The following is a 23,232-nucleotide window of genomic DNA, read 5'->3' as shown; positions in this document are numbered from 1 at the left end:
GCTGGCCGCACGCAAGCTGACGTACGAACCACAGCCTGGTTGGTCAGGTACTGATTTTAGGTGCCTGTCCAGTGCTTTCTTGAAGACAGCCAGGGGTCTATTGGTAATCCCCCTTATGCATACTGGGAGGCAATTGAACAGCCTTGGTCCCCGGACACTTATTCTGTTGTCTGTGTACTCGTGGCGCCCCTGCTTTTCATCGGGGGAATGTTACATCTCCTGCCGAGTCTTTTACTTTCATAGGGAGTGATTTTCGTGTGCAGGTTTGGTACCAGTCCCTCCAGGACCTTCCAAGTGTATATTATCATGTATCTCTCTCGCCTGCGTTCGAGGGAATACAGATCAAGGACCTTCAACCATTCCCAGTAGTTTAGGCGCCTTATCGTACTTACGTGTGCGTGAAAGTTCTTTGTACACTCTCTAGGTCTGCAATGGCGCCAGCCTTGAAGGGGGCCGTTAGTGTACAGCAGTATTCCAGCCTAGAGAGCACGCGCGATTTAAAGAGAATCATCATGGGCTTGGCGTCCCTAGTTTTGAAGGTTCTCATTTTCCTAGCGGATGAGGTAAATACATTGTTGTGATCGTTGAAGGCGAGATCCTCTGACATTATCACTCCCAGGTCCTTCACATTACTTTTCCGCTCTATTAAGTTAGCCAAAGACAGAGTATTAGTTCAGTATATCGGTGTCTAGCATTAGGAATAATATTAGAGAAGTAAATGTCACTGTGATAACATGAAGGTAGATAAGTATGTTAACTCAGCAAGTTGCAATATGAAGAAACTTGTAGTAGCCAGACTGGCCTGGTTATAATTATTTCTGGCAGTTGACCCACAGATGATCAAACAAAATGCAAACAAGTAGGTAGTAAACTGCCACAAGTTCACTTGTTGAGGAGTATAGATACATTATAATTTGGAATGTCAAGTTATCATATTAATCAAAGTAAAATACCAGACATATTAAGCAAATATCCTAAATTTACTTTCAACCGATAAAACAATTGTATATATAAACCCAGATGTCTTGTTGACCCTTTTGAGGTCTAAGCCCGAGACCTTTTGTGTCTGTACATCTTTTGCATTACCCTCCACAGGATGGATATAAGGAGCACAAACTAACCTCGCCTCATTCTCCATGTTCTAGTCTTCGACGCTCTTACAACTTTTTTTTTTTTAATTTAATGATAAGGGAAGTTTACCTTCACACGCGCACGTGAGCCCATGATATGTCTGAGACTGTCAGTGAATAAACGGAAATGGACAGTGAATCAATAGGATTTTTACGACTGTTACTTTTGTGACATGATGCATCAATCGCCACAGTCTGCTCACTACTAGTAGGACCTCTCCCACACGGGACCTTCTTCAATTCCTCACCCATTTTTTCTGTTTGTATTACCAATCACTCGTTACCATTTATTTTCATAGACTATGTAAGACTTCTCTGCAGTTTCATATCTGCCGCCATAGGCCTATGTGACTGAGACCATCTGGCGGCTGTGCTCAGCCTACCTGTGTATGAGTGTCGCCTGTTTTTACTCTGCAGCCGTCGTGAGTTGAACACTTTCCCTCTCCAGGCTCTGACATCAGTGTAAGACTAGTCTCTGATGCCGGCGAACTCGCATGCATCGCCATTTTTATCGTTACTTGCTCTGCTACATTCGCTGTTACCCCCAGACAAGCTGAGGTGACAGTGCAACTATATGGCCCTGAAGGATATGAGAATTAGGTGTATAAAGAAAGCTGTAGTGGTGTGCTAGAGGACAGTGGTGTTGCATGCTGCAGCGACTGATGCAGCAGAAGTGACAGTTGTAAAACTATTAGAACCATCGTGGCTCTATGGTATAGTCGATGGTCTGCCCCCACACAGGATCTCGATCTATTCCCTGCTCCATTCTAATTTGGATTGGTTTGTGTAAATACACAGACGAATGGAAGGGGAATCGAACCACGGTCTGGGGCTGTGGGATGAGACAGTAGGGTCGCAGCTGGAGCCTCTTGATACAACCATGCCACAGAAGTGCTGGGTGTAAAGTCATCCTATTGTAAGCTAATTTCTCAGTAGTAGTAACCAGTTACCAGTGTACCAGTAGATCTCTCAGTAGTAGTAACCAGTTACCAGTAACCAGTGTACCAGTAGATGACTCACTACCAACCGTCTCTGCCTGAGTCACTGTCTGTATTCATATTGTGCTGACCACAGCAGTATTCAAAGACCCCCTCACATATGGGTACTGTGGGCGGTCAGTTATACGAGAGTGAGCAAGGAGGCAGGCCGGCTGTTTGGCGCTACCCACATTACCTGTAATTATACGTACTACCAGCCTATGTGAGTATTACTTTACCCTATCCACGTGTTCGAACTCCCACATGATAAATTGATCCTGCTGTAATCATGGTCCACGGTTCGAGTCCCTGTCCAATTTTCTGTATATTCATTGGCAGGTGTTAATCATGACATTATATATAAATTATGTATTTGTGTGTGAATTGTGAAGTGCGAAAGTTATTAAAGTAGAGATAGAATAAGAAAAGGTGGGCTAAAGAGAGTACAGGTAATGAAAAGGGGCTCGAAGAGGTATGGGCTAGATTTAGGAATGCATTGTGTACAGCAAAAGATTGTGGGTGTAGGTGGGAAGGTGAGAGATTGCTGGAATGATGAAGTAAAGGAGGAGGTAACGGAAAAAGTTAGTTTATGGGAAGTTTTCTTACACTGTAGAAGTTGTATACAGATGTTGGAGTATATTGAGAGTTTCTAAAAGAGAAGTTAGAGAGTGAGTGAGTGAGATTTTATCTATAGTTTTCTGAGAATAAAACGTTTTTGAGTGAGATTAAATTTACCACTTGAAACAAAATTAGAAATGGGGTCATTAATTGGAGAGGTGGAGGTAGTGGGAAGATGTTGTGAATATTTTGAGAAGTTGTTAAATGGTGATGAGTGTGTGGCATTTTCATGCATTGGACAGGAAGGTATAATCCTGGAGTGAGGGAGAGCTAGAAGAGTGTGGAGGAAAGTGCGTGAGGCAGTGGATGTACTGAAAGTGGGTAAAGCAGCTGGAAGGGTTGAGAAATGTTAAAGGAAGGTGGGGTGAAGTTTTAGTGGTGTATTTGCTCAGTGCGTGTATGTATGAAAGGGGGGGACGACGTAGCGATTGGCAGAGAGCATGTTTAGTTCTTTTGTATAAGGGGAAAAATGGGATGAAAGGGTAAGAATTATACAGGAATAAAGCTGTTGATTGTTCTGGGTAGTGTATGATCATTATTGAAGAATTGAGAGATAAGACAAAATAGGAGCGCAGAGGGACAAGGTTTTGGGAAGGGTAGAGGATAGTGTCTACACTGAATACATATAAGCGAATAGTACTTAAAGATAAGGAATTTATGGTTGCGGTTATGAATTTAGAAAAAGAATGATAGGGTGACTAGTGAAGCGACGTTGCAAATATATGGGCTGTGGTAGGCTACTGAAAGCAGTTGAGATTTTTTTGGATAGTGAGGCTCAGATTAGGGTATGTAAGAGAGAGGGGAATTATTTATATTTGATGTGTGACGTCACATTCCCTTCAAAGGCCTATTTGTTTACTAAATATATTTCACTGATAACTACATTTAGGTTGACGAAATGTAGATCGGGAAATAAGGTATATTACTTTAATTTTAACAATGTTAGCTTGCTAAATTCTAAATCTGTTTACAGCGTTAATTTACAAAAAAAAAATGTATCTTTAACTCCATAAAAAATAATCTTGGATAGAAGAGTCTGTATTAGTTCGGTCCAAGTCGGACCGAAACGTCGTCACAAGTTTCTATATGCAAGTTAGTTGTGTAGTGCACCGTATTTGTTACTTTGTTAATTGTTTTTGTGTATAACAGCGGGGAAGATGGGTGTAAATAAATATAAGACATATTATGAGTGTGCTAACACCTTTACTGGGAGATGCAGCGGAGGTGAAGTTTAGGAATAAAGGTTAGGTTTATATACAGGTTATGTTAATGGTAACTGGCAATGTTTGTGTGGCAGCATCTGGTAACAGTTTGGTTACTCGGCTGTCAGCTTATGGATAAAATTTGTATTTATGAGTGTGAGTGCACAGCTTGACATCTACTTCAGTAATATGACATCACTGTGAGAGTTGGGCAGATACAGCCTCTAACCAGATGATCCACAATTCCCCAACTCGTGAGATCTCTACGAGCAGTGTGTTGCTGGATTCAGTGACGAGGCAAGGTGACATTACTAGCCTCCTTCATATTCCCCCACGCCACAGTTGTTGCTTCCATGTCGTGTTGTGCTGATGTGACGCTCACACACCCAGATACTACCTTACAGGCGTATTCTTTTGGCTCTTGTTTATATTGCTGCTTAAGATGAACGTCATTATCGTCTACTTGGGCAGCCAGCTGACCCCGGCGCCTTCTGCTTCCCTCGATGACGTGAGTTGTTTGCTTGTATGCTCACTTATATGGTACTTAGTTTGCCACTCCGATAACCAAATAGTTTTCTAGGATGTAGAGGTTACGGAAGTAATAATCCTCATGACTTGTCAGCTGTGTCGCGTCTGCCGCCGGAAAATGGGGATATTACAATAAATAATTGTATGTATATGTGTAATTATATTGATGTGTAAGCGAGACAATCGATAATAGAAATTTGTCAGTTGATGTTTCGCTTGGGCATAAAACTTGATCAAATCTTTCAATTTAACCTGTCAGATGGAAACATTGCTCATACAGGTTTCTGTATTAAAAACAAGGTACCTGTATATAATACCGACAAGTGTTTAGGATACACTTATGCAGCGTTAGGTAACTTTAATACGGAAGCCCGCCAGGGCTTATCAGTTCACAACAAGAGACGGGGAAAAACGGGAGAAATATATATTTGCTTGAAGGTCAGTTGTAGTGTAAGCAGGGTGCAAAAAGTGGTCAGTGACGTTACCTGACGGCTGTGTTCTAACGTTCTAAAATCAGTTTTGTCTAAACTCGGGATTAATTGAAGCTTCCCTAATTTGACTGTGATCACTGCCTTTATAAAGTTATTAACTTGATAAGCTCTGCATAGCGAAACTCCGTCACAGTAAAAGCTTTTTCTACGCTTTTCTTTATCACGATCCATCCGCTGATTATGGCCTGAGACGCAGGACTCTCGAGGCAGACATGTACTTCTGGGCTCGTACTAGCTCACTGTTATAAATGTTCTTGCCGGTGATTATTATTAATAATACTTATACGTGCTCTCCACACACGTCCAACCTTGCCTGTGTATCCACCAGCTCTTGGTCCTAGTTCCCTCCCGTTGCCTACAAGAATCCAAATTTATCTATAATACGTGGCCTGCTCCACAGCTTTCAGTGATATTCTTATCTTCCTTTCCTATTTTGAATTGTTATATTGAAGTCGGTTATGACTTAATGATCCAATATGGATCGAAACTCCGTCTAAATTTTCCTTTTCAAAGCCGAGTTATGAATTGTTCCAGTCACTGAGATACTCTACTTCACACTTGAGTATCTGTAACTCCTGTCTTCCTCGCAATATTGTGTTCTACTTATCTGTATTTTCCGTCTATATCCAGAGTTGTCCTGCATTTTCCTAACTTGTCTAAAGTCGCCTTTAACTTGTGTGGTCAGCTGCAACCGCTTGAAGCTAGTTATATTGCTGTCTCAACTACTTTCATACTCTCCACCAGTCGTATGGTTCGTTTCTTCAGTTCGTATGCGAGTACCCTTCCCTGCCTCCTACCTTGGGCGAACCCGGCTACCCCTCCTCGCCGGTCCTTTGGCGGCTGTGTCTTTTGGTGGTTAACCCGGTCTCTTTGGGGGTGAAGCCTGTTCATTATTTATGGATACAGGTAAATATTTAATGGTTCCATGCGTAACTGGGTCGAATATTCCAATTAATTTAACTTATTCTTCGCCTGATGTTATCAATAAGACAGGAAAGCCTATTTATCACTTGCTGGTTGTCCAGTTGGTTGTACAGGGTATGTTGATGATCTCCCCATGTACTAGGTACCTGTGCGGAGTTCTGATATTTATTAAAGGAAACCTTGCACCACCAAATTGCGTGAGTCATCTTCCATATCTTTGTTCTGGTTTCAGCTTATTATGCAGTGTTTAAACTTTCCAGAGGATGTAGCCTAGTAACGCGCTTGTCTGGAATCCCACTACAGTAATTTCCAGTGGATATAGCATACTAGCTCGTCTTCGATTCTGTTTTCAGCACTTTTTTTTTATGGTAATTTTCCGGCGTCGCTCCCTTCGTTGACAAATTGTAGCCTCTTGCTTCCCTTGTTGGAGTAAAGAAATGTTATAAAGCTACGTTATCGTGTCGTGTCCGTCTTGTTTATTGCAAAACGATGACGTTTTTAATGTATTTAATCTTACTGCGCATCTCGTGTTTCTTTGCTTTGTGAGCCATTGTGTAACAGGACATTGTTTTTCATGTTATCCAACTTTTCTTTTTTTAGCTGTGGATACGACAAGACCGTTTTATATACCAATTTTATTTTAGTATTTTTGTTCAACATTCTTAGTGTCTGAAGGTCAATTTTTAGTATGATACTATAACAAGATTTGTCACTAGGATTAAATTATTTATGGCCACAAGAATATATACAAGGGATGTGTATGTGCATGCTGAGACTTTGTCCTTAATATTTAAGGGATAAAAAAAATTCCTTAAATGTGATGTACAGGTGACGTATAACCCTAATGACCCCTTGTGTAGTTAATAAGCTTTAAACCTAATAAATCAACAGTTTACATGATCTGTCTGTTCGCAGATCCTGTCTCCTGTCCCATTTTTTTCAGTATATTTGTTTTTAAACATGTAAACTATTAAATTTTGTCCTTCTGAATTGATGGTTGAAAGCCTGTCAACTACATGGCGATCAGTAAGGCTGCATTTCACCCTGTGCACCACCCGCAAAAATTACATTCATTTTGCGGAAGTAGCGAGCAAACTGTCACCCCTGTATTGGGGGGGCAAGTGTTCATCCCACTGTACGTGCGCGACTGAGGTGCGGTTGAGGTAGACGTTACTCGGCCAGTTTCCACGTGCCTGAAGTACTCCTGTGTGACATGCTTTCCTGTGCACTTGTTGCATGTCTAGTAGTAGTTTTGCATCCTATTATAAGTCACACTATTTAATAAAAGTATTTTGTTGCAGCTTTTTACATGTTCTTTGTATTGTACAGAAGTTTTAAGAATCTTTTAGCGTAATATCTAGTGTTTCTCTCGCATTTCTAGACACTTTTCTGTTATCTATTTTAGTATTTATTCTGACTGCATGCTACACCTAGCACTGAAGTCCTCATCCAGTCTCCCAGACGCAGCAGCCCGAGATGTTGCAAAGGTATTTTTTTTTTTTTTTTTTTTTTTTTTTTTTTTATAAAATGTTTTTCCTATCTGCCTGTGCTAATGTTTGTCTTGCATGTGTTCATGTGTGTGAGCAGCCGGTGGGAGCCGCTGCTGAAAATGACAGGGACTCCACCTCAGACACGGCTGTGATGAACACTGCAGAGCGCGCAAGGGATCGTTCTCACTCTCCCTTGCCTGAAGAAGGCGATGACAACTCCTCACAGGAAAGTGACACAAAGTCAACGGAGGAACACATCCCACCTCCGGAAGAACACCTTAAAAATGCGTGTGAAAACCCTTTAGAGGAGGTGAAGCCTCCCTCAGAGGATTCTTCTTCCGAAGAGGAAGATGAAACTCCTCCGGCGGGCGAAAACGCTCATGAAGAGGGTAATCTTGCCGAGACAAGCAAGGCAGTAGAGGCGGAGGCTGCCTGTGAAGCAGCTCCGTCCTCACATGACCCGGACTCTGATTTGGAGGCCGAGTACGACAACGTAGTACTGGTGAGAGACGGGAAGGGCGGGGCTGAGGGCGCGGCACCCCCGCTCTCCACTTCAAGGCACTCTTCCTCAGCCTCGTCCTCAGCTGGGTCACACTCGTCGCGTGGCACTGACCCTGCCCACACTGACCCCACCACCCAGGTTTGTCCAGACCCACGCACCGTTGCACCAGCCCTGCTCTACCTTGCATGAGTAATATTGATCTAACCTACCCCAGCCATTCTTTCTTGCATGAGAAACATTGGTCTCTCACCGCAGCTACTCCTGCTTGCACGAGTTGCTCACCTTGGCTACTAAAGCTTGCATGATTTACACTGATCTCTTCCTTGATGCTTATGAAGGGCTCACGATTCAGGAAATTGGAGCCACCTTCAGCTTCCTCGAATCAAATCTGTATAGCCCATGCGGTTTAGCGCTTCCCCTTGAATATAATACTACTACTATGATCTTTAACAACAGTTAGCCATCATTCCACCATGTCACACCTCAAAACATTCTTACATATATGTATGTCGTGCCGAATAGGTAAAACGTGCTATTTTGACTTAAATAGCAACGCTCTTCTTGCCGAGTAAGGCAAGCGAAAATTTATGTATGCAATAATTTCGCAAAAATCATTCTGAACGTAACGAAAAAAAATACATTTAATTGTGTTTATTAAATTATTGTATACTTTTCTAAAATATATTTAGTTGGATTAGGTTAAATTAATTTGTGCTTGTTATAATAAGGTTAGGCAAGTTTTCTAAGGTTCTTTTGGTACAAAATTATTAATGTTTACATTAATATTAATGAAATAAAATTTTTATAAACGTGTAAGATGGAATTTTGGAAAAGACTTTATTTTAAACGAGTTCTTGCTAATTGACCAGTTTTACCTATTCGGCACGACATTATATATATATATATATATATATATAATATATATATATATATATATATATATATATATATATATATATATATATATATATATATATATATATATATATATATTATTATTTGAGTTTTTGTATACGCAATATTTGCAACATTATTTTCTTTACTTCATGCCTTACGCTTGTCTGCTTCATTTTTTTTTTTTCATAAATGTGAATATTTAAATAAGAAATGTTAGTGACTTGTCTGTGTTGAGGTCAGCGTCTTTATACCTTCATGCTAGCCCACCCCTCCATGTCAACCCACCAGTCCGTTCTCATAGCCCAAATCACCTTCACCCTTCCTTCTTTTATGGGACGCCTATTGGAGGCTGAAAAAATCTTTCAACTAATCTTATGCTTATTTGCTTTTTTTTTTCTTTTTTCTAAGCCTCAAGTTCAGTCATTTTTTAAACTAATGATAATTTTATTTTTAACATTCTTTTGAGAGCTTATTATTATAATGCTGCTGTAGCCAGACAATAAGAGTGGAGGAGAGCTACTGTAGGCCTCCTGCCCGACATGTCACCTCACTTCCTGTTTATACTGTGAATAATATCTTGGGACTTTATTTTTTCTTTGTAATTTGCCGACTAATATGTTTACAATGACCCTTCTTCTCCCCACTACCATTGCTGACACAGCCACCTCAGTGACACCACCATCATTGACGCATTCAGTACCACCACTGTGGACACCATCACCACTACCATCTCTGAGACACTCCCACAGGTGTGACATTACCACCACTGTGACATCGGAACTACGACACCAGCACTGTGACGCCATTACCACCACAGTATCAGTAGTTACAACCACCACCTATGCACTAGTCTTCTACCACCATCGGCACACACTACCAACAAGCATCAACATCTACAAACACCATCCTTACCACAACCACCACCCCTACCACTACCACCACTGCTCCACTTACAACCACTGCTCCACCAGACTGCATTCCTTCCTCACTGATCTCTTCAGAACTTCTAACGACAACTTCTAGAGCAGTGGCAGCGATGTTGTCAAGACTAACTATATGTTAGAGAGCGGCGCTTACTTTTAATGAACCTTCCAACAAGACATCACTATCCTGTTAGTGTCTTCATCAGAATTAGAAACCGATTACCTGGAAAAGCATCTCCAATCCCAGGAAAAAGATTGTCACATGAAGATGAAAGCTACCGCCAGCCCTGCTTGCTTCACCCAGGGGCATGGAGGCGTGGTAAGATGCTCACCACTACACTATGAAGAGACTCCTTGTGAAGATAGAACAGTTGAGAGGAGCTTTGTGTTAAACTGTGTTATACAGAGTAGCCCGTGTAATCTCCACTCAGATGTTAACAGGAAGAGCGCTAAGAACATGGCACAGCCGTCGTTAGTCTTCCCACTGAGTAATTTACGCTAGATACGGACCTCTATCTGTTGTAACGGACGTGTCCCTCTGGAGAGTCGGAACGTGAATCTCCTGCCCACTGTCACCGTGTAAAGACAGACCTTTATTTACACCAATCATCCATTTTGACTTCTTACCTAGTTTCATTTTCTTTTACTGCATTGTTAAAAGCTAATTTATTTTTTCCCTGTTATTGTTCAGAGTCCCATGAGCACTTCACCAACTCCGCCACCATCACTTGAACCAACTCCTGCACCGGCTCCTGTTTCGGCACAGACTCCAGCTCCCAATACCACCCCAGTACCAGCCACCACCACCCCAGTAACCTCCACCACTACCACCAAGCCTGCACCACAGCCTGTAGCCAAAAACAACTACAACACCGGGTGAGTGAGTGTTCGGGTGCAACACCTGGGTACAGAACTATATAGTATGCTAGTTTAAGCGAAAGTAAGGTGTAAAGAGGGAACGGAAGGGTAGGTGGAATTCGTGATTAACGTGGTGAGTTGCCCAATGATCATCTGAAGCGAGGTGAGGCCTTCACGCCTCGCTGCCTGCAACATGCCCCTCACTTGTGTTCTGCGACACGTGTGGAGGTAACCAGGTAGGTGACTGTTATGTAGTGCGTGATGCTTGCCTAACAGGCAGCACCTTGCCTCAATAAACCCCACATGGTTAACTTTAATATTATATTTACGGGGAAGCAGCACACCACCGAATTAACACTTTTCGTAAATATAAAAATGGTATAGGGGATGTCCCAAGAAGGGTTGAAATTTTAATTTGTTACACATGTGAAATGCCAGATCCGTGAGTGTCGTGCTGCGCAATGAATGGAGGCTCGATCCTCCATCCGTTAATCGCGGCCCTGGTTTGTGGCATGTCAGGCTGTGAGTAATTCGAGGAGGAAAGGGTGTGAAGGAGGATTTTAAGATGTAGGAGCAGACGCGTGTGGAGTCCCACGCGTTTGAGAAAGGTAACAATTATGCAGGGATGCAGAGAACCATGTTACCTGAATTTGAGTCCTGGAGGCAGGAAGTATAGTGCCTGCGCTCCAAAGGAGTGGTAAATATGGAGCGCGATGCCCCGGCATTTCTGGGAAGAAGCATCACTGTATGACCCTAGTGAGTTTAGCGATTTTTGGGAAGAACGAGTGAACATTTAATAAAAGTCGCTCGTCCTTGTAAGGAAAACGGTAAGTGTTTAAATAATCATAACTTTTCAAAAAGTATTAAAAGTTCACCACCTGATACAGCAATGTTGCAGCAGTATGAAGGCGAGGGCAAGAAAAGTGGGTGAGTGAAGGTTATTTTGAAATTCTGGTGCAGCTTGCAAGTAGGTCAAAGGCAGCAGGTGAGGAATATAACGCAAGCTAAGGACTGACTACGTGAGAATAGAGTTGAGGGTGGAACTAGTCACCCCTGCCCATTATGGTGAGACTGTTGTCACTACTTGACGCCCATCTTATCAGTGTATCATCTGGCAGGCTGCATCAAATTATGTTGCACATTTATTATTGAACGTCTTGCTTGTGACACACGTGCAACTTTATTTTATTTGGTTAATATGATGGGTGAAGTAAACCGAGCTCAAGTTTCATCGCTTTATTATTCATTAAATACCCATCCTGTGGATAATAGTCACTAAGTACACACACTGTGGGCAGTAGTACTAGCAGCCTGTTAGCTAAGTAATTTGTAGTAGTAATGAAATAACAGAAATATGAATCTAGTTACAGTAGGAAAGGACAGGTTACAGTATTTAGTTAAATGAACATTTCAGTGAAGAATGTTCACTACGCTTGACACTGATCCAAGGCACTGGATCAGTGCCCCGTAGCTCGATTGCTAGAGCACTCGGCTCCACACACTGAAGTCCGTGGTTCGATCCCCGGTACGGGTGGAAACATTGCAACGTATTTCCTTAAGACATCTGCTGTCCATGTTCGCCTATCAGTAAAATAGGTACCTGGGTGTTAGTTGACTGGTGTGGGTCGCATCCTGGGTACAAAATTGACCTAATTTGCCCGAAATGCTCTGCATAACAAGGGGCTTTCTATATAGTAGTATGTCATTGATGTCAACTAGTACTGTATATATATATTGTACATGTACTTATAGAAATTATTATTATTAAAAGGATATTCTGTTGACTAACAACTTTCAGTGGTTTAGTTATTTACAGTGCGCAATGTTAGTTAAAGTACTCGTCATTATGACTAGCATTTTGACATTTGTTTGAATATTTACGAAGTTGTCTAAATTCTTATATTCTTCTGCATTCAAGTACATACTGACTCTGTAAGAATAGACTTACTGATAAAGTTTACAATTAGTTTGATCTATATCAAGTTTGTGGCGCAAACTCCTTGTTGGATTTGCTGAAGAAATAGATTTTGAATAGATGCCGGTTCTCTAATTTTACGAGGTTCTGATTTGTTTTAGTTTGTTGGAGTGGTTTGTAGTGGTGGTGGTAGTGGTTTGTTCTGTATATGTGTACTTTGTGTTAGGCTGCTTTTGTTAATGCCTAGAGAGCTGAACCCTAGGGTTCCCACTGCTCAATAACTTTTGCACCAACCCGACAATCAAATTTGTGTACTTTCAGCTGTGTCGACTGCTTTAACTACTGAGTCACGTGTGTGTGTGTGTGTGTGTGTGTGTGTGTGCGCGCGCGCGCGCGCGCGCGTGCGCGTGCGTGTAAGCTCTCCAGTTAGTGGTCCTTCATTAGGGTTTCCTGGAGCTGAGCGTGCCCCTGACCCGGCCTCGCTAACAAGCATTACTTTTTTTCTGATAGTTCAGTTTGTTTGCCTACTCCTAAAACTGTGATTTACCTTTACTTCATCGTCTAATCATATTAAATTTGTGAGGCGAATGTATTAATATTTTTATTGTAAACCAATCTTTTATATAGGTCATTTACTGTTCATACGAGGATCATTGTGAAGGACAGATAGTGTAAATATGTTGGTGGATGCTTGGTAATTTGGCATGGGTATGCAACAGCAGGTGGAATTTTTTGTAAATTATGGAGTTGATGGGTGGGAGAGAGCACTGTTACAACAATAACTGTTAACTAATTTGCTTTTATCTGTCACAGTGGTCTCAACTTGAACATGTCGGCCGCGGAGATGCGAGCAAAGTTAGCGCGCAAGAAGAAGGCTGACCCACGTAATGATTCTCTCGACCTGAGGAAGAAGTACGAGATAATCCAGAACATGTAGACACCTTCAGTGTGTGGCAGCTGCCGCCATGCTTACACACCACCGTTACAACCTGTTGAATCACTTCACATAAAACCCCGTAAAAAGTTATCTTTTTTACAAATTTCTTATACACTTTGTATTTCTTTTCAGATTCTTGATGCAGTTCTTTACTGTAGAGAAATATTCAGTTCATGTAAATATTCCTTAAAAATATAGTACTGTATAGTCTGAAATTATAAAATATTAGGTTATTAAGGACACTTAAATGACCTTCCAGGGCTGCTAGCTGTGTTCATTGACCTAACATTCTATAAAGTTACACTGGCTAGTGATCTCTGCCCAGGAAGTAGTAGTAGTTTACATACAAAGCAGGGTCAGGAGCTGTAACTCGACCCCTGCAACCACATATAAGTGAGTACTTGTTCATATTAAACCAATGAGTAAGTACGATGGAATAATATTCATGGGCAACTTGGGCAAACTTGTGATTTTGTTCTTTATAATTACCCACTTGTGTAATCTTGTTTTCCTTAGCTATTTATGTGAAATTATTGTTAGAACTAAGACTAAGCTATGTATGGTAGTATTAAGACTTTACGGAGAATCAACATTTTGTTTAATGTAGCCAGTTTGCAAGTTAGGGGGCCATAGAGACTATTATATAGAAGTAGCCTGGTAAATATGCATGTTCTGTTCACTATCAGTACTCAAAACTTGCTCTTGGTACATAGTATGCTAAAAAAGTGAACGGTACATCCCAGAGTGACTGCAAATAAGACCGAATATATTCACATTTATGTCGAAATAAGGGTCTTGATGACGTAGACCAGTCTTTTGCCTAACCTAAATACTTTAATATTGCATTTTTACGCCATATATTGATTTTTGGGCATATTTTCTCTAGAGGAACTTTAATAAATTAATTTTAGGCCTCGGGCGAAATGTATGTATTCCGTAGGCAAATAATGCTCAAAGTTTATATTGATAACATTTATTATTCTTTAGTTGTACGTCAGTTGATTAGTGTAAATTAAGTGATGCATACTTAGTCCATCAATTTGTCATTACAGTGAAATCGTCATCAGAGTGATGATTTAAGGGTTAATGGATTCCTGATTCATTGCAGACCAAATCATTATGATTAACATGTTATGATTACAAGGGAACTAGCTTCACTACCACCCTTCAGTATTCACATTACTTACTGGTTATAGAGAGAAATTGATTGCGCGCGTGCGCCCTCACACACACACACACACACACACACACAAAATAATTCAGACCTTTGAGGTCCTGGAGTCTTGATCACTTCCAGCACATGAAGTGATCAAGGTTTCCGTCTAGTAGTCTGTGTTTACTACATTCCCATTATAGTAATTGATATTTCTTGTGCCATTACGACGAGGAAACGATCTTGCATACTTTTGACTTAAAAATCCAGAAGCTGGTGCTGTATCCATGTGTAGTCTTCACAAGTCTATAGATTATACTCTCAAATACTTTGTGAATATTTTTATACTGTAATGCTTGTAGGATGTATGAAAGTGTGGTGAAGTGGAATACATTTGGGATAGACAGATAGCTTAGTGGAACATTCAAGATTCTCATGATTTTAGCAAACATTTGGTGGTGTAAGTTTGAATAAATCAAATTGTTCTGGGAATGAATGAACTAAAATATTCCAGTTTTGGAAAATGAAACATTATTATGGAACAGAATTCTTCCTCCTTAAGCTGTGCGTGTTGTAGGAGGCGACTAAAATGCCAGGAGCAAGGGGCTAGTAACCCCCTTCTCCTGTATAAATTACTAAATTTAAAGAGATACTTTTGTTTTTCTCTTTGGGCCACCCTGCCTTGGTGGGATACGGCCGGTTTGTTGAATATATATATATATATATATATATATATATATATATATATATATATATATATATATTATATTCAACAAACCGGCCGTATCCCACCAAGGCAGGGTGGCCCAAAGAGAAAAACAAAAGTATATAATATATATATATATAATATATATATAATATATATATATATATATATATACAGGTCTCCTTCAACATTCACGTTTTCAACTTTCACGGGCTTCACACATTCGCGAATTCCCAGCCACCAAATCATCTTTAAGTTTCCCGCCACCTGCGAGTCCCTACTACCCTCCCTCCGACCCCCGCAACTGGCAGCCAGCCCTCCCACCACTCGGTGTGGTGAGTGTTTTGATTATTCATTATTTGCTATTAAACTACAGTATAAATAATGTAAACCCATTCATGACTGCATATTGGAATGGCTATTTGAACAGGTATTAGACGGTGACATCATGCGTTTACTCTTTAACACTGCAAAGAATTAAACTTTTCTGCTACAGCTAATAATAACAATAGTAGTAGTAGTAATAATAATAATAATAATAATAATAATTGAAGAAGGAAATTGTACAAAAATACGAGAGTGGTTGACACATCGTCAGTGTGACTTTGTTTATGCTGGAGTGAACATTAGTCTCCCTGCTCTTCCAAACATTTCACAATAATTCATTGTGTTTGGTGCTTGTAGATTGAGTGTGACTGGAGTGGTAGAGGCAGTGATTGAGGCAATGGTATTTAATAACATACATGTTAATAATAATACATGTTATTAATAATAACATGTATTATTATTATTTATAACATATATGTTATTAAATACCACTGCCTCAACCGCTGAATTATTGTGAAATGTTTGGAAGAGCAGGGAGACTAATGTTCACTCCAGCATAAACAAAGTCACACTGACGATGTGTCAACCACTCCCTCGTATTTTTGTACAATTTCCTTCTTCAATTATATCGTATTTATTATTATAATTATTATTATTGTTATTGTTATTATTATTATTGTTATTGTTATTATTAGCAATAGCAGAAATGTTCGATTCTTTGCAGTGTTTAAGAGTAAACACATGATGTCACCGTCTAATACCTTTCCTAATAGCCGTTCCAATATGCAGTCATGGATGAGTTTACATTTATTCTGTAGTTTAATAGCAAATAATGAACAAACAAAACACTCGCCACACTGAGTGGTGAGAGGGCTGGCTGCCAGTTGTGGGGGTCGGAGGGAGGGTAGTAGGGACTCGCAGTGGTGGAGTCTGTGTTATTTAATAACATACATGTTGTTAACATACATGTTATTAAATAACATACGTTATTAAAGCATAACGTGTATATTGGTACAATTTACGACGTTTTCATGTGTTTTATGATTATTCATGGTTCAACAAGTTAAGGAAGCAGTATTGTAATATATTTCCCTACAATATATTGGGGCACCAAACATTCACGGTTTTTCAACATTCGCGAGGCTCTTGGTCCCCTAACCCTCGCGAATGTTGAGGGAGACCTGTATATATATGCAATGAACTAAGTTGCATTGCCCTGCAGGCTTGGAGTTCCAAACTGTATTGAGGAAACTATAAACCCATAAGAGATCTAGTGTTTTCTAGTAGTGTGGAGGCTGTATATGTCAACATATATTATGTATGTCATCAAGGAGCTTTCAGGTTGACTTCTATGTGTATGTATTTGTTTCAGGGTATTCTTGACGGAAGAAATAATGCCTTACTGATAGCGAGCGAAAGCACATGCACATCCCCCCACACATTTACACACACACACACACACGTGTGTGTATATATATACATATACACATTAACAATACAAGCCACGGGGGGTGGAAATCTTCAGCTCAAGTACTTTCTCGCTTCTCAGTGCACCATCAGGAGCTACACAAAGTTGCAAGGCAACAACTGAAGAAATGAGGGGAAGTTTATATGTATGTATGTATGTATATTATATATATACACACACAACCACACACACAAAACATACATATACCCACATACATCGACAAGTGCCTTTGACTGGTAACAACCCTCCTCCCACATACATATCACATACGATCAGTGTAGAGGTGGGGCCAGGAGAAATGACTGTTCCTGCAACCACAAATAGTTGTGTACACACACACACACACACACACACACACACACACACACACACACACACACACACACACACACACACACCAAAAAAAAAAAAAAAAAAGGTAAATATGACTATAGTAAGTTACTTGTTTAAGCAAGGGTTACAGTAAATGCAGATCACAATACCAGATGTGTGATCTTTGTGTATGGTTCCAAATGAAATAAGTGAAGTTAATCAAAATGTGTGTAATATAAACAGAACAATAAACTTAACATAACTGTGTGTGGGTATTGCTACATACTAACAAATTTATTTCACAATAGATATTTTGCAAATACGAGATTATTTGTAATTGATAATGTGAGAAGGTATGTATGTATATATATTGTGCTTTTAGCCAGATTTTGTGAATTTAGCTTATGAAGCAATAATAATTTTGCCAGATAAGCATTGTGTGAATACTGTGTTGCAGTATCTGTGAAAATCATTCTCAACATCGCAGAATGACTACTTCACTGACGTTACAGTACTAAGCAAATTTAGTCTGACCTGGGTAGGATTAAGCTATATTTTAGCAAGGTCAGACTTTGCTGATTATTTGAGCTTCAGTGCAACATTTTGATATTACATCAAGCACTGAATAACCAGTACATGTTTAGCACTTTTAGGTGAATATAGCAAAAAATAATATATAAAATGTTAATTCCTAAAAATACAGTGGTCCCTTGATTATCGTAGTTCTCGAGAATCATAAATTTCGGAAATCATAGGGATATTTTCATATAAACATGGGCTCTCTAATTGTAGATTGACTCGCAAATAGTAGTTCGTCTGGGACAGGTACACACAACCCCGAACCGCCTCGCACTCCTTTCCCAGCCAGTGTGCCTTTGTTTATCAGTGAGTGAGGATGATCCCACGAGTTCATACGATATATTTCATAATATTCCATTCGTTTTAGTGTTTGCAACTGCTAAATAAGTCACCATGGCTCCAAGGAAAGCTTCTAGTGCCAGCCATTTGGTAAAGAATGTGAGAAACACATATAATTTAAACATAAGAAAGGAGGAACACTGCAGCAGGCCTGTGGGCCCATACTAGGCAGGTCCTTTACAATTCATCCCACTAACAAAACATTTGCCCAACCCAATTTTCAATGCTACCCAAGAAATTGTCGGTATTATATACCATTCTTGCACAACCAAGAAATAAGCCCTGATATGCAAATCCCACTCAAATCCAACCCCTCTCACTCATGCATTTATCCAACCTCTCCTCCTTATGGAGGGGGATTCCCCTTCCAAACAATAACCTCTCCCCTCCTCCCTGTCTTCCATTCTTCAACAACAGCCTTCAATAAAGGTAACTGTCATGTTGAATGTTCATTCTTTTGTACATGTAAATCTATCTTTAAGGTAAAAAAAAAAAATTGTTGATACTTCTGGGTGTCAGGAACGGATTAATTGTATTTACATTATTTCTTATGGGGAAAATTGATTTGAAAATTGTAGATTTCGATAATAGTAGCACCTCCAGGAACGGATTAATTACGAAAAACGAGGGACCACTGTATATCAAATATACGATAAAATTAACGAAAATCTATATGTATATTTTTTTTTATAGTAATTCAGCTTTTTTTTTTAACTGGCTACAAAGCATAGTTATATAATTAAAAAGAGATGATGAGTTAGAACTTAACTATATCTTATATACACAGTTTGTAGTCCCTATTTGATGTGATAATGTGACCAATAAACTAGTGAATATTGAGTATTGTCTGTGTTGACCTCAGGGGCAGGGGAGGATGTGTAACAGAAGACTCTCACAGTATCAGGTCTCCTGCTGACACACCCTGCACACTTTTTAATCATTCATGCACCTATACTTGCCTTCAATAATGATAAAAATGAAAATTTAGAGGAGACATCTGAATGTTCTTTTTGTTCCTTTGAAGAGCTGTAAAGGAAAACAGTCATTAATACTGAGTGGGTTTAGTAACCAGTGTGGTAATATCTGATCCCACATGACCTATCATATGACACCTGAGTGAGAATGTAAATTACTTTCATAAATTTTGGTCTTGGGTATACAGTAGAACCCCCGTATCCATTGATTCGGTATCCATGGTTTCAATTATCTACAGTTTACTGTGGCCCAAAAACACCTCTTAATTTTGAATAATAATGGCCTCGAAGTGCAGGAGGGAAGCTGGCAGTTCTTCAAAGCCTAAGAGAAGCCGTGAAGTGCTTCCCATCAGTGAAAGTGATCATTCTCCACTTATTGTGCATAATTTATCAAACTTTATAATAGGTATGTATAGGACTCGTATACAAGGTTTGCTACTATCCATGGTTTCAGTATCCATGGCAGGTCCCTGGAATGCATCCCCCATGGATATGGGGGTCCTACTGTGTATGTATATAAATGTATTTTTTTTTTTTTTCCTCAATGCACTGGCTGCCTTCCATCAAGGCAGGGTGACCCAAAAAGAAAGAAAAAGAAACTTTCATTATTAAAAACTTTCGCCATCACTCATACATAATCACTGTCTTTGCAGAGGCACCCAGATAAGACAGTTCAGATGTCCCTCCAAACTGCCAATATCCCAAACCCCCTCCTTTAAAGTGCAGGCACTGTACTTATTTCCAGGACTCGAGTCTGGCTAACCGGTTTCCCTGAATTCCTTCACAAAATATTACCCTGCTCACACTCCAACAGCTAGTCAGGTCCCAAAAACCATTAGTCTCCATTCATTAACATGCTCACGCACATTTGCTGGAAGTCCATGCCCCTCACCCACAAAACCTCCTAGATGATTGCACATGAGCATGTCAGCAACTATTGTTAATTTGTGAACTTCGTTGTTAGAGATTGCCACAAAGGTGCTACTTTGATGTTGGTGGGCTCTTGATCCAAGGAATGACTTATAATCCCCTTCCTTTGATTGAACTTTAATGCCACCCATTCCCAAGGTTTCATATGACCCCTATAGCTTGAGTGCTTTTCCCCTTATTTAAATTATATCAACCCAAGCACTAAACCCATAAGGGTCATACAGCCCCTTGTTTAAAAGAAAAAAAAAAAAATACAGCAACACATTAGGTCTAACTCGAATGACAGACATCACTCCTCAGCCATGTTCATTATTTTAATAAAAAGATCCTTTCAAAAAGGTACCCTGATGCTGTTGAAAGAGTTCTTGATCCGATAAACTGGCACTATCCCATCCTTCCTTGGATCACAGTATTGCATGACCCTTGTTGGTTTAGTGATTTTTTATTATAATATCCTTGGATCAAACTTAACTTTTTTCCAGGTGCTGTAAGATCAACAGAGTTAGCACTGCACCATGATTATAATAATTACAACTTGTAAGTAAATATTAGGGTTTCAAATTATTATATTCATAGGGAAGCTTTAAAGCCACAGGGGTTAGTGATGATAGGTTTGAGCAGCTTAGCCTGACTATGAACCCAGCATCCCTTCCCTCCATCCTTTGGTTTAAATAGCAGGTATTTTTATGCTATTCATTTAGATTTGCTTACACCACTGGCCAATGACGCTGAACAGTTTATGGACACACATTACGGACTGTGAAAAATTTATTTCAAATAATTTATTTGCATTATGATTGACTTATGTTCAATTCACTTGTATTACATGACAGTTGCAAGTTGGTATTGACAGTGTAAATTTGATAACGTTCAGTTATCAAATTTGTAAATACTGCATAGAACAGTGTCTGGGGAATGTGAAGTACACTAATCAGGTTTGATCTAGGGAAGGGTGGTAGCTCCAGTCTATTGAATCAAGAACCCTTTACCAGTATAGTTGCCCTTCTTCAAGGGAGTGCATTAAATCTCTTGGAAGGATTTACCTGAACCATCCCCCCTCTCCCACCCACACAAATCTTAATTATTTCAAGTATGAGCTTACCTTTTATACTTCACCCCCCCCCCCCACCTGCCATGACCCATAACGGTTATGCAGCACACAGAAAATGGGAGGCAATTGGGTTTGATCAAAAAGGAGGAAAAGTATAACTCCTTGGAGCAAGAGCCCCCTCATAAGCATCAAGGAACCTCCTTTGAAGGGAAATGACAGTTATTTATAGATGAGCTGTTCAAGGAAAACAGCCATTGTACTTATATGACAACAGCAATTTATCAGATGACTGTTTATACAAGAAGATTTTTTTGTTTATAATAGAACTGATGTGCAACACTGAAAGACACCTAAAGGTTTACCCCTTTTATTTTATTAATAAATGCAATGTATGCCCCATATGGGTTTAGGGCTTAATTATATTAGCAATTAAATAGAATACACCTGGCTAAAATCCTTAAATTTACATTGAATAAAATCAGGGCTTCCAAATAAATGTTTTATTATAATATATATTTTATTTACTCATACATAATGAAGCCTATATCTACTCTAGTTCATCATATGCAATATAAATAAATTTAACCAAGAATAATGCTCACGTGTAATACAGAATTCTTTACTATATACAATGCATCTATGCTCTGATTAATTTATATATTACAGGTTTTCGAGCATTTGGAATGCAAGTTTACAAGTGTAACTACCCCTCCCTTGCAGTACCATTTATATAATAATAGTCAACAATTAGAAGAGCTAGCTAATGCATCACAGTGTGAGCAACATGCTGTCTCAACCATCCACCATGCTATGACCAGCCTCACTTTGGTTATTTGCAAATTTTAGGTCCTAAGCCTCATTTTTAGACATACTAATGACCAGTCTACCAGTAGATTTACTTGCAGCAGCCAAAATAAGTGTGCTTGTTTTATATAAAGTATGATGGCACTGTCTAACTTTTATATTATCAAAGATGTAACATGTATTTATAAATGTTTACTAAAAATTTTAAATGTTTATTCAGAAAAAAAATTTTGAAGTTCCAAAAACTGCAGCACTTGGCACAAGGTTTCCAAGCTCAATGTTCAAGGTGAGTAGTGCATAATAAAAGTATCCTAGATAATTTTGTATAAATAATAGTTGAAAACTGTTATATTACTGCTTACTGGCATTTTTCTTCACTAGTATACTAAAAGATGGGTTGTTAATTATTGGCTATCCAATTTGCTAGAATTTAAATAAGCCCTAAAAGTTTGGTTATTAATTAATGACTTTCTACCTTATGGTAATTTCGATAATAAGCACATAAAATGCTATATAACACGTTTTATAACATTTTGCACACATGACAACAGCAAAACATACGACCTAAAACAAGGTAATTAACCCTTTGACTGTCTCGAGCCCCTTTCTGAAATTGTCATTGTCGCAAAAATTTAAAAAAAAAAAAAACTTATGAAATGATAGAGAATCTTTTCCCGATGGTAATGACACCAAAAGTATTTAATTTGGTCAAAAACTCACGGAATTACGCTCCCGCAAAGTTAGTGGTCTTGGCGACATGTACGCATCAGCAATTTTGCCGACTTTGAGCCCTGCTTTGTGCTGTATAGTCCTTGTGGCTTAGCGCTTCTTTTTTGATTATAATAATAATGAGCCCTGCTTTTGGCCAATTCCTTTGTTCCAGTTGACCAAAGTCATAGCTATCAATTGAGTACAAGAAACCGCCCATTTACCGATTTGAACTACCCAATGAAGTAGTCAGAAGTTGGCAATTTGGCCAATTTCTCGCAAATTAAAAAAGATGCCAATTTCAAAATAGGGTCCAGAATAAACAATGTAGACATTCTTGGCACTAAAATAACATATCCTCTGTTCATTAGTCACATCTCTAGGCCCCTCTTATATTACTATTGCTTTCTATTTTGATTTTTTATTCATATGAAAAATACAAAATTTACTGTTATGCAGACTACTGCATTATTGTAAAAATGGTATAAA

General features: G+C 39.3%; 1 protein-coding gene across 1 annotated transcript in view; it reads left to right on the top strand.

Annotated features, from left to right (window-relative positions):
- LOC128687374 (Na(+)/H(+) exchange regulatory cofactor NHE-RF2) overlaps nt 1–14,636 on the top strand; it is a 123,339-nt gene extending 108,703 nt beyond the window's left edge. Inside the window, exons 3-5 of the mRNA XM_053774817.2 lie at nt 7,458–8,000; nt 10,374–10,558; nt 13,269–14,636. Coding sequence (XP_053630792.1) covers nt 7,458–8,000; nt 10,374–10,558; nt 13,269–13,392 — 852 coding nt within the window. The 3' untranslated portion in view covers nt 13,393–14,636. The remainder of the gene's footprint in view (nt 1–7,457; nt 8,001–10,373; nt 10,559–13,268) is intronic.
- The last annotated feature ends 8,596 nt before the right edge of the window (nt 14,637–23,232 follow it).

The sequence above is a fragment of the Cherax quadricarinatus genome, chromosome 40 (assembly GCF_038502225.1).
Source record: "Cherax quadricarinatus isolate ZL_2023a chromosome 40, ASM3850222v1, whole genome shotgun sequence".
Classification (NCBI taxonomy): Eukaryota; Metazoa; Arthropoda; class Malacostraca; order Decapoda; family Parastacidae; genus Cherax; species Cherax quadricarinatus.
This window is presented reverse-complemented; position numbering and strand designations above follow the sequence as displayed.